This window comes from Artemia sp. Qi Xiang Cuo, chromosome 7 (assembly GCF_049724085.1).
Source record: "Artemia sp. Qi Xiang Cuo chromosome 7, ASM4972408v1, whole genome shotgun sequence".
In the NCBI taxonomy this organism is placed as follows: domain Eukaryota; kingdom Metazoa; phylum Arthropoda; class Branchiopoda; order Anostraca; family Artemiidae; genus Artemia; species Artemia sp. Qi Xiang Cuo.
In genome coordinates, this window is record NC_142800.1 from 31,001,833 (window position 1) to 31,015,173 (window position 13,341).

At 36.1% G+C, this 13,341-nt stretch overlaps 1 protein-coding gene across 2 annotated transcripts in view; it reads right to left on the reverse strand.

Moving 5' to 3' along the window:
* The window catches only part of LOC148950159 (splicing regulator SDE2), a 47,849-nt gene that overhangs the window by 7,691 nt on the left and 26,817 nt on the right, over positions 1–13,341 (reverse strand). For both annotated transcript variants that reach the window (XM_089091479.1, XM_089091478.1), the window contains exon 5: positions 13,223–13,310. In XM_089091479.1, the coding sequence (XP_088947605.1) occupies positions 13,223–13,310 (88 nt within the window). The remainder of the gene's footprint in view (positions 1–13,222; positions 13,311–13,341) is intronic.

Here is a 13,341-nt window from a genome sequence, read left to right on the forward strand (position 1 = left end):
ATGGTTAAATGGCCAAAAAACATATTATACGCACCATTAATGACAATATTATTTTAAAGAAAAACGGATATGCAGAAAACATATGAGAGTAAAAAAGAAACTTTATAAAACAAATTTCTCTAAAGAGGCTTTAAAAAAATAAATACCTACTGATCAGATAAACTGGAGTTTTTTAGTATGAAAAAAAAAACTATTGTAGATGAAAAAAGCGTTAGACTAGAAATAGTGTAGGAAGACACAAACTAGTTTACAACTATTCAAGGACCTTCTGACACAACATCTATTAATGTGAACATAACAACCAAGTCACCATTATTACCTCCATGACTATCTCAACATAAGAACTCGAAAAATCTGGCGTTTAGTCGTGACCTCCCCAAGCTTCTATTTTAAGTGTAAAAAAAATCAATTTATCTTAATAGTAGGGATTTTTTTGGCTTTTTAGCGTATTTGGAGATAAAAGCTTCATCAAAAGTAAGTTTTTTTAATGTTTTAATTTTAACCTTCTTCTTGGTTAATCTCGTAATCAATTTTTACCCTTCATACTAACATCACTTTTTATGCAATTAAGTTGAAGCAAAATGAACACTTTCAAACGAGATTTTTCACATATATTCAGTCACTGTTCATATGCTAAACTTTCCACAGTACTTAATGTTTCGGGAGGGGGGGTTGAGAGATCACACACACACTCTCTGCCTCCACTACAATCCTTGCATAATTAATACAGATTAAAAATCCGTGCACGGCCCCGACTTAAACAAGCCATAATCCTATCTTCAACCCAAAATTAAACGGTGGAGGGGGGGGGGTGGAAGGGCGATGGGTTATTTTGGTTCTGTAATCATACTAATTGAAAGTATTTGCTTGGTTCCGATTCAAACAAGGCCTAACATCCTTACCTCTCTGCTAAAAAGCTGGCGGTGCAGAGGACACTGGAGAGCAACAGGCCCACTTTTGTGCTCTGATGATACTAGTTTGATTCCAGTCCAAACAAGCTACAAAATATCAGCCTTTCTGCTACAAAGTTGGCGATGGAAGGATGTGATTGTTAGAGGAGCCACAAACACATTGGGACTGGTCCATAATAAAAATCTTGAATGATTTTAGCTCAAACACGGCACCACACGCAACCTTCCTGTTAAAAGTTGGTGTTGGTAGTAGGGTGAAGAGTGTCAAAGCAGTTGCTTGCAGACCGAATATCATGTATTACAATCAAAATCAATGTCTATTCATAATTTGAACTTCATCAGACCACAGGGTAAGGGCGAAATCCGGATTAGGATATTTGGGTTTCAACCTAAGCCGACAAAACTAAATGCTAACATATAAAAGGGGGTTACAAAAAAAAATGCAGAGGTATTATTGGTAATTAAACATAAGGTTGACAACCTTAATTGTAATGAAACACAAACATGATTAATAAGAAATGCAAAAGCAACAACATATTTACAAGACAAGACATTCGCATGTAGTTAATGAAAACTTTTTAGCAGGCCCTCTTTAAATCCTACGTTTTATTTATCTTTTGGTTGTTCTGATGCATTACCCCCTCCCCCTATCCCTTCCTGCAACCAAAGTATTCAACAATTGTACAGGAGCAGCAATATGATCTCTTTATGTCAGGATCTGCCATGTGAAGGCAGCAATCTGGAATCTTTGTACGCATAATACTCGTAAAAATGAAAGAAAATGAAAATTTAAAAACTGAAAGTAAAGACTAACGGTAAAACTCCTCGTTTTTTCTTTGGTTTTTAGCCTTTTATCTATAATCGAGCAAATTTTCATACACTAGTAGACTCAACCATCAAAATTACAATTAATGAATTTTTTTCTGTTTAGGACCAGCCCAAATATTATACTCAGTTTGATGCTGTTGTTGATGTTAAAAGTAAAGATCACCATCTAGTAGCGTCAAGGGTTAATTTAAAACTTAAATATCGGAACGGTAACTACCTCCCGGGAAGTTATGATGTTGGTAGACTCCAGGGTGAGAATTTGAGAGAAACTTTCCAGGAACAGTTTAATGCTAAACTGGAGAGTATTAAATTTGAAAATGTGGAAGATGGTTTGAATAATTTTAGAAAATAATTTGTGAAGCTGCTGAAGGTGTCTTAGGGAAGAAAGCCAGGACTGCACCTAAGAGAATTAGTGAAAAAGCTTTAGGTTTAATAGAAAGGAAAAAGCACATGTACATGAATTGTCTGAGTGATAGATCATACGAAAACAGAAGGAATGTAAAGAAAGTGGAGAAAACATTAAAATATGAACTAAGGAGGTTTCAAGTTGAGGCCATAGACAAAATTGCTGAGGATCTGGAAGATGCAACTAGACGGCATAATAGTAAAATACTGTACTGGCATGTTAAAAAATTGAGAGGGAGAAGTCAATCAGGACTTGCCCAGTTAAAGATAGGAATGGGGTCGCAATTAGCGATAAGGAAAAAACTAAAGAGAGATGGGCCGAACATTTTGAGAACTTGCTTAACCGAGATAGAGTTGCAGGGAAAAATATAGAGGAAAATGAAAAGGTTTTTGATAATTTAGATGTGAAGGAAGATTTGTTTTGTGAGGAGGAATTGGCAACAGTACTAAAAGGATTAAAGAATAATGAGGCTCCACGTGCTGATAGGGTGGTAAATGAGTTTCTTAAATATGGTGGCTCTGAGGTTAGAAATAAGTTATTGAAGATTATGAACATTATTTTCTAAAAAAAGGAAATATCTAACAATTTTAGGAAAATATTATTTAAGTCACAATGTAAGAAATGAGTTAAAAGTGAGGGTGGCAATTATCGAGGAATCAGTCTGGTGTCTTTAGGTAGTAAATTGCTTAGTAATATGATGCTTTTTAGACTGAGAGTATGTTGTAGACAAAGTTTTAAGAGAAGAGCAGTGCGGTTTTAGAAAAGGTAAAGGATGTGTCGACCGAATTTTCACTCTTAGGTTAATAGTTGACAAGGGCCTGAGTTGTCAAACACTTTTGGTCCTCAGTTTTATAGATTACGAGCAAGCGTTCGATTCTGTTGATAGAAGAGCTTTAGTAAAGGTTTTATCCTTGTATGGTATACCAGACAAATACATTAAAGTGATTAGTACTATGTACGAGAATAACACTACTGCGGTTAAGGTAGGAAACGAGGTTAGCAGCTGGTTTTGTATTAAATCATGAGTTAAGCAGGGTTGTGTTCTATCCCCCTTTATATGGATTATTTTGATGGACTTTGTCTTAAGGAGCACAGGAAAGGCAATGGGAGACCACGGAATCAAAAGGGGCGGAAAAAGTCTCCTGGACTTGGATTATGCTGACGATTTAAGCATCCTAGATGAGAGTGTGAGCAAAATGAATGAAGTTTTAGAGGTTTTGCGAGTTCAGGGTGCTAGAATTGGTTTGAAAATTAATGTTAGGAAGACTAAGTCACTAAGGCTAGGAATAAGTGAAGATGAAAAGGTGACTGTGGGTAATGAAAAGATTGATCAGGTGGGCAGTTTCACTTACCTTGGTAGTATTATTAGTAAAGATGGTGGGAGCAGTTAAGATGTTAAATATAGCAGAGCCAAGGCTCAAGATGTTTTTTCACAGTTAAAAAAAGGTTGAAAGAATAGGAAAAGTATTTTACTAATCATGACTAAAATCCTAGAAGCGACAGGGACGATATCATTGAAACATTGCTCTGGAGTAAGGGTGATACGAAGTATGGATGAAAACTTGATAAATGTTTTCCAGATAAATTACCTAAGGATTGTTCTGGTTACCCAGCTGACTGATCATATGTCGAACAAGAGACTAGACGAAAAATATGGTTCAATACCGCTCTCTAGGGCTATAATGAAAGAACGGTTGAGCTGGCTAGGGCACGTTGTATGGATGAAGGATGACAGATTGCCGAAGATTGTTCCTTTTGGCCCACCGTCTAGGGCTAAACGGAAAGCAGGTCGTCCCTGTCTGGGCTGGGAGGACGTCATAAAGAAAGATTTAAAGGAAATGGGAACTTCGTGGGCGGGTGTAAAAAGGGAGGCTTTGATTAGATTGGGGTGGAGGAGGATCGTTCGTGGCTGTGTTGGCCTCAGGCCGCTTGGTGCTGCGGTGAGTTGTTAGTAGTAGTAGTATATATATATATATATATATATATATATATATATATATATATATATATATATATATATATATATATATGTATATATATATATATATATATATATATATATATATATATATATATATATATATATATATATATATATATATATATATATATATATATATATATATATATATATATATATATATATATATATATTTCTGTTGGTGCTGAACCCAAGATTCCCCTGTGACTAACCGGCGCAAACAACTTTGAAATCCTTATTCCCAACCTGGTTCTCTGATATGATGAATTTGATAATGCTGGTGTTTTCTCCCTTTCTCGAAAATTAAGAGAATTTTCTCAGGCTCTTGGCATCTGATGAATAAATTAAAAAAAAAATTTAATATTTGGGATGACCATAAAAAACTAATATTGTTATCATAATTCACCTTTTTGGAGTTTCACTTACTATTAGCACAAGCAGCTCCTTAGTTGCAGTTCATTACCACAAATTATTTAATGAAAAAAAAAAAACTTAAAAGCAGAAAACAGTTGTTTTTAGTGTAACTACTGTCCACTTTAATAGCATTTCCATAGTTATCAGAAATATGAGGGGAGCCGTTGCTCCCCTCAAATAGATACACAATACCATAAACTGTAACATGTACTGCATAGCAAAGCTTTAAAATTAGAATTAGCCCCTGAACGAGGTGCATAACTTAATTGTTTGAAGAGTAACTTTCAAGTGCCATTTTTTTTTCAAATCGTGCTGTTAAAACTTTTCAAGAGAGGGGGAGGATAGCTCTATACATATTTTTCCTGGTTTACATTCCTGGGGATGTATTTCTTTGGAGGAATGCATTCCTTCAGATGAAGGAATGTTATGGGACAAACTCCATATTGACTACCATCTATTGTTTTCATCCTACTGTACCGTTGATAGAATTAGCAGAATCACTATAACTCTTCTTCTTGCTTATCTTTGCTCAGAAAACCGTGTTTGTGGTTATTTTTCATGCAATCACCAGTACCTTCAAACCAAATTTTTCTTAAAAATCATTCATTGCAAGTAGTGTGAGATAGACTGTTATATACTCACTCTATTCAGTTACAAAAAAAAAAAAAAAAAAAAAAATGGTTACTTTACATGACAAAATATGAGTAATATTTCATTTTTCTGTTTGTTTGTTGTTGTTCTTAGCAGGAAACTGCCGATGGAAATCAATAAAAATAGAGATAAATTTTAGTTAAAGCTTGCCTGTTAAGACAATAAGAGAAGATTTTGCATCGATACATAGACTTAACCGTATAATACTGCGTTGTTGGCTACACTATAGTACCCTAGATAGGGAAAAAATGTTTTTTAGTTTGTATCTTATAAGGCGATATCTTTGTTTTTTAGTAATTAATTAAAAAAGCTTTTTACACAAAATAAGTTTTTCAAAGAAAAGTAAACAACTCTATTAAACCAAAAATGATCAAAAATAAAATCAAATAATCTACCAATCTACCAAGATTTATTAAAATTATGAAAGTAAAAACATTTATGTTTTTTCAGTAAAGTGCAAATTATGTTCTGGCCTTGGGAAGGCATAGGAGTTTTGAGTCCTACTCATATTAATTTCTGCTCGTTATAAGTTTGACTCGGTTATTTGTTGTAATTTTTGTTCGTTTTAGGTTTCATTTATTTATCGATGCTGATTTGTATTAGTATCACGCTTGTAGATTATTTGATTTTATATTTGATCATTTTTGGTTTAATGGAGTTCTTTACTTTTCTTTGAAAAACTTCTTTTTGTGGAAAGAAGTTTTTGTAATTAATTTCTGTTCGTTTTATATTGACATAGTCTTTTCAGGGAAAAAGAAAATAATTCTTTAAATCTTTTCGTTTTTTAAGAGTTTATAATTTGTCCTGCTATTTGTATGCTGTAGAAAAATTTTCAGCAAGTTTTAACCACATACACCCTTTTAAAAAGCTGGACACAAATAGCAGTGTTTTTTTTAGTTTCATACCTCCTACAGTTGACCTAAAATAGAAAACTTCATGCTATCCACAAAAAAAATCTGTTTACTTTCTTTGATAGCTTGGATACACTTACGCTATTTTGGTTAAACTTTAAGAGCATATTTGGTTAAACTTTAAGAGCAGAAGTAGCCCCGAAAGTTTGAACCATAATACCCTCAGTCGTTCTTGGGATACTGCTGAGATGCCTTTAGCATTATCAAATTTGCATTAGCATTATTAGCATTAACACAGTGCATTTTGAATTAATCTTAAGGCAACATTTAGTTTTTCAACATAATGGGCGAATGGGAGGGTGGTCGTGGGAGGGGGACTAGTTGCCCTCCAATCACGTTCGACTATTAAAAAGGGCATTTTCAATTGAATGAGCCCTTTTCGAAGTTCCTATGACAACTCCTTCGATACGAAGTGCCCCAGTCTAAACAAAAAAAAAGAAAAAAATAATAATATATTTTACCCACATCGATCTTTACTATAAAAATGTCAAGCCTTCCGATCACTTTCGACTATTAAAAAGGGCACTAAGCCTTTAAACTTCCACTCGAACGAGCCCTTTTTGAGTTTCTACGACAACACTTTCTACCAAAACCTTATATGTCCCCGGGGCATAAATTTAAAATCCTCGCCCTGAGGGCTGTGAGGGGGTTGTCATCCTCAAAGACCTAATTTTCAGAACATTCAACTACGTTAAACAAAGGCTATCTCAAAATTTTGATTGGATGTGTTTGGGGAAATGGTGGGCGTGAGAGGGGCGTTAGTTGCTCTATAATCACTTTCAACTATTAAAAAAAGGCACTAGCCCTTTCAATTTCCAAACGAATGAGCCCTTTTGAAGTTCCTAGGACAACGCTTTTAATAGAAACCTTATATACCCCAGGGGCATCATTTACAACCATTGCCCTGAAGGATGGGGGAGGGGTTCATCCTCAAAGACCTAATTTCCAGAACTTTCAACTACGTTGAAAAAAAACTGCTATCTTAAAATTTTGATTGGACGTGTTTGGAGAAATAGTGGGCGTCAGAGGGGGGGGGTTAGTTGCCCTCCAATCACTTCCGATTATTAAAAGGGCCACTAGCCCTTTGAATTTCCAATCGAATGAGCCCTTTTTGAAGTTTCTACGACAAGACTTTCTATAAAAACCTTATATGCCCCAGGGAATAACTTACAACCCTTGACCTGAGGGCTGTGAGGGGGTTGTCATCCTCAAAGACACAATTTCCAGACCTTTCAACTACGGTTGAACAAAATGGCTATCTCAAAATTTTGATTCAATGTGTATGGGGAAATGGTGGGCGTGAGAGGGGGGTTACTTGCCATCCAATCACTTTTGATTATTAAAAAGGGCACTAGCCGTTTCAAATTACATTCGAATGATTCCTTTTTGAAGTTTCTATGATAACGCTTTCTATAAAAAAAAAAAAACTTATATTCCCCCAGGCAATTAATTACAGCCCTTGACCTGCGGGCGGTGGGGGGAGTGTCATCCTCAAAGACATAATTTCCAGACTTTTTAACTACGTCGAACAAAATGGCTCTCTCAAGACTTTTATTGGATATGTTTGGGGAAATTGTGGGTGTGAGAGGGGTTTTAGTTATGCTCCGATAAATTTTGACTATTAAAAAGTGTACAAGTCCCTCTAATTTCTAATCGAATGAGCCCTTTTGGAAGATGATACAACATCACTATCTATAAAAACCTTATATGCCCCCAGGGCACAACTTACAACCCTTGTCTCGAGGGCTCTGATGGGTTTATCATCCTCAAAGACCTAATTTCTAAAATTTCTAACCAAGTTGAACAAAATGGCTATCTAAAAATTTTGTCTGGATGTGTTTGGCGAAAAGGTGGGCGTGAGAGGGGGGTTAATTGCCCTCAACTCACTTTCGACTATTAAAAACGGCACTCGCCCTTTGAATTTCCAAACGAATGAGCCCTTTTTTAAGTTTCTACGACAAAACTTTGAATAAAAACCTTATATGCCCCCAGGGTATAATTACAAATCTGAGGGCTGTGGGGGAGTGTCATGCTCTTAGACATAATTTCCGGACCTTTAAACTACTTTGAACAAAATCTCAAAATTTTGATGGGATGTGTTTTGATAAATGGTGGGCGTGGAAGGGGTTTTATTTGCCTTCCAATCCCTTTCGACTATTAAAAGAGCACTAGCCATTTCAATTTCCAGTCAAATGAGCCCTTTTTGAAGTTTCTACGACAACGCTTTATATAAAAAAAAACGTTATAAGCCTCCAGGGCATAGCTTACAACCCTTGCCCTGAGGGCTGGGGGGGGGGGTTGTCATTCTCGAAGTCCTAATTTCCAGAACTTTCAACTAGGTTGAACAAAATGGCTATCTCAAAATTTTGATTATATGTGTTTGGGGCAAAGGTGGGCAAGGGGGGGGGGGGGGGGGTAGTTGCCCTCTAATGACTTTCGACTATTAAAAAGGGCACTAGCCCTTTGAATTTCCATTCGAACGAGCCTTTTTTTAAAACCTTATATGCCCCCAGGGCACAACTTACAATGGTCTCAAAAACATAACTTCTATGTGGAAATCAACTACGCTGAGCAAAATGGCTATCTCAATATTTTGATTGGATGTGTTTGGGGAAATGGTGGGCGTGGAAGGGATGTTGGTTGCCTTCCAATCACTTTCGACTATTAAAAGGTGGACAAGCCACTCCAATTTCCAATCGAATGAGCCCTTTTCGAAGTTTCTACGACAACTCCTTCGATACGAAGTGTCCTGGTTTAAAACCAAGAAAAGAAAAATAATACATTGCACCAACATCGTTCTTTACTTAGGCAGCGCTATTGCGCTGCCTATGATTTTTTTGGTCCTACTATGAGAGTTGTTATTTACTTTGGGTACCGTTCAAAGCACAAGTAAAAAAGAGAAAAAATACAACAAATATTCTAATTTCGCCTTGTCTAATTAACTTTACAATATTGGTGATAATGCTAGATGTCATTGGTTATTTCTAATTTAGAAAAAACATGTAAGATTCAAAACTTTTACACTTTTAAGGTTCAACACATTGAAATTCTGCATCAAAGATTAAAAAGCTTGAAATTGTTTTTTAAAAGCCCAAAAAACCTGTTTGTAACAGACAAACTTAGGATGAAAAACTATAATAAGCAACAAGGCAATAAACTGAAAGATACCGCCAATTAATCAAATAAACCATTACTAGAAATAATAGGAGCACACCCATGGGGGACTATAGGGACTGTAGCCCCCCCCCTCAAGAAAAAATACATTCTGTTTATAAATCCACTAATGGTGGACACATCGCATACTGAATACTGATTTGCGGGAATTCACTACAACTACGAAATAAATAGCTGCACTGCTGCATTCCTATTCCTAAGAAATGCAGTAAAAAATAAACAAAACGTATTTTATATATTCCAGACTCCGCAAAGGAACATTCCTCGCGCGCGCTTGCTTTGTTTGTTTGTGGTGACGGGTGGAAAGAAACCGGTTTCCCCTTCCACAACCCAACCCCAACTACGTGCGGCCAGCAGCAAGCCTCACCCACTCGCCTTCTGAGGTCTGTGTCACTGTTTGGCCCATGTTCTTTGTTCGCGTAAAGTAATTTGTTATTGGTTTTTATTAGTGACAGAGATTACAAGTGCAAGTGTCTAGTGTCAACTCTTATGTTTCACTATGAAACGGCTTTTGAAGGATTATTTTGGCAAAAATGAGAGTGTTAGAGTGCGGCGGCAAGGTAAGTGTATATATTATTACACTTACATTCATTTGACACGAACTTCTTAGCTCGCCTTGTGTTGAGCAGGAAGGAACTGATCAGTCACCACTACTCACTGTGAGCCCAAATCGGCCGACTGGGACTATGTTTTACCTTTGCTTTGAGACTCCGATGTTTTCATTTTTTGGTTGTGTACGATAAACTAGTTTAATGTATATACTGATACCACGCATGTATTAGCATTTATCCGGCACGACTTACAGTGCCCAAATAAGATGGGTTTTTATTGGAAAATTAGTAAATTGAATAATTTTAATATAAATAATTTAAAAATGTAAATCTAATTGACAATAATTTTGTTTATTTATCTATTGAGGAGATTAACTACGGTACCTGAAAACTAAAATGACAATAAAACATAACATTAAAATAAAAATGTAAAATAGTTTATGCTGTGACAAACATAAAGTAATATGTTGGTGGATATGTTTATTATTATTAATTTGTTATTTTGGGTTCATCTCGAAAATATGGAAAAACAACATAACACATTAACACACTTCAATAAAATAGTTCATATGGTAGCCTTAATTTATTATAGTCGGTGGATTAGTAAATAATTTATCAAAATACACAAAACTAACTTGGAAGAATTGTGTAACTATTTGAACTGTACAGCAACTTAGCACTGACAGTTAACAGTACAAAAATTAACAATAGAAAAAGTTTTCCGTTTCTCACATTAAGGGCGGTTAATATTTTTTTAGTTTGGAGAGCCTGATCGAAAGAATTTGGCTAGTCCTGCTCTTGATGAGCTTGGTACCTCAGCCTCGAGCTCCAGCTAAACACCGGACAACGTCAACATAGAATGCAGCAGTAAAATAGACATTCCTTTTACAAAAATAAGTGGCCATCAGACACAGAGAAGTTACATGCTTTACAAAACTGGTGGGCTCCATCTTCCAACTACAAATTTCCAGAGACGACTCATGGAAAGCAGGAGAGGAAGTTTTGTATTCCTGGTTGCAAAAGTATAAGTTGTTGTCATATTCTAAATAGAAAACCAAGCTTACTGCACTTATTGTCAACCCTTTGATCCAGCTGAAGTGGGTATGAGATCATCCCAGAAAACAGGCCAGCTTGTCCAAGAATGATTCCAAAACTGGAAAAAGGCTATTAAAAAATTGGAACCATAGTCTCATTTACAATACCACAAAAATTCCATGATCGATCTCAACAATTTGAAAACAGTAGTGGAAGGGAAGATGAATCCCATAGACAGATCTTTAGATGTAGGCAAATCCAATCAGGTGAAAGAAAATGCGGAGAGGTTAAAATCCGCAATAGAAACAGTAATTTTTTGTGGACGACAGGAAAAAGCTCTTCTAGGCCACAGAGACTATGGAGACTTCAACTTAGACGTAATACCAGATGATAATGAGTGGAATTTTAGAGCCCTATTGCAGATGCGTCTTGAAGCAGGTGATGAAAAATATAGAGGCCATTTCAAGTCCTGTGGTAAAAATGCCACTTATATTAGCCGGAACATCCAAAACCAAGTCATTGATGCTTGTGACAAAGTAATAAAAAGTCACATAGACAGAATTGTTAAAGATGCAACTTTTTTCAGTGTGTTAACTGATGAGACTACAGAAGTGTCGACTCAAGTACAGTTTTCATTGTCTGTGAGGCATGTCTTTCATAACACGAGGAATGGTTAGAAGATTAATGAAAGTTTTTGCAGTTTGTCTGGCGAGGAACATATAGAAACACTGTTGAAAGGGTGCGATTTCAAAATAAAAGATCTGAGAGGACAAGGATATGATGGCGCATTAGCCTGAGCGGAAACGTCTAAGGTACCAGGCTGTTACGCAGAAACGTTGCCCGAAGGTAGTATATGTACACTGTGCGTCACATAGCCTTAGTTTAACCAGTACAAATGCTGCAGAGGTCAGATCTATCAGAAATTGTTTTGGCACAACTGTAAAAGTATGGTCTTTTTTTAAACAGACCAAACAGGCAAAATCTCCCCCAAAGAAAAATTGAAACCCTAGCACCAAAAACTAAGAAACAAAAACTCAAACAGCTATGACCAACCAGACGGGTTCAAAGGCATGATGGTGTCCTCGGCGTGAAGGAGCTGTACAACCCTATCATTTTATCCTTAGAACAAATCAAGAAATCAAGTGGGATGATAAGGGCACATCTTCAGGGGTCGATATCCTTTTTACAGCTATATGTCAGAGTATATTGTAGCTCTATTATCAGCTGAAAAGCTACTCAGCTGCACTTTGGTATTGTGTCAAAAGCTACAGTCAAGTAATGTGGATCTCAGGGCTGCTTTGAACTATGCTGACTGTGTACTTCAGAGTCTGAAATCAGTAAGAGAAGAAGTTGATAAAGGTTTTTCAGTCTTCTAATGGCTAAGTTAAGGCTAAGGTGAGGCACAAAAAATGGCCAAATTGAATGAAACTACAATTAGTATTCCAAGGATTGTTGGGAGGCAGACACACAGAAGCAATGTCTCAGCCGAACCAACAGAACAATTTTATAGAATTAACGTATTCATACCCTGGATTGAAAGTTTTATTTCCTGCATCGAAGAACGTCTCTTAAAGCAAAAGAACATTTTGAAAGGCTTTCACTGCTTGCTTCATACTTATCCAGAGAATAGTGAAGAAATTAAAGAGATGAAATAGGCGTTTTTGAAGTTGATTAAAGTTTACGAAGATTTGGAAAACAACAACTTAAGCGTTTTGATGGCAGAAACGAAAGTTTGGCAAGTTTTTCTCCAACGAAACGAACACCACGTCAATGCAATTGATTTTTGAAAATATTTGTGAAAAAACCAGCTTTCCAAACATCCATATCCTAAGATTTTTATCACCATGCCTTTATCGACCAGCACAGCAGAGCACTCCTTTTCCACTCTTCGGAGAATCAAGGTACACCAAAGAAACACGATGTCTAAGAGTAGGCTAAGTTGTTTAGCCAATCTCAATATCCACAGGGAAATTCAGTTGACATAGACAGTGTATTATCCATACTGACGAAGACCCAAAGAAGACTCAATTTTGTATTGTAAGACAGCTGATATAAAGATTTTGTCAAAATAAAACCTGAAATCTTATTTAATCTGCTGGGTTTTATTATTTAATCGAATAATCACTACTCAAAACTTGCTTTCAGAACTAAAATAAACTTAAAGTAATGCCGTAAAATACTTTTTTTTTTCTAAGGAATTTTTAAAGTTTTCGGTTGATTGGCAGAGGGGACCCCCGGTCAGCCCCCCCCCCCCATAATTAATTTCTGAGTGCGCACTGAGAAAGAATATAAGCCTTAATTATTATCCGGATTATTACTCTGATTTTGTGTATTATATAAAGTAAACATAGGTGACTTACCACAAGTACTTTTTCTTCGCAACTTTTGTTTCATCATTCTCGCTTTTTCGTTTAATTGCAGTTGAGGAGGTTGATGGAAGGTTCATTGCTGAAAAAAATACTGTTGCAGAAAAGTTCCA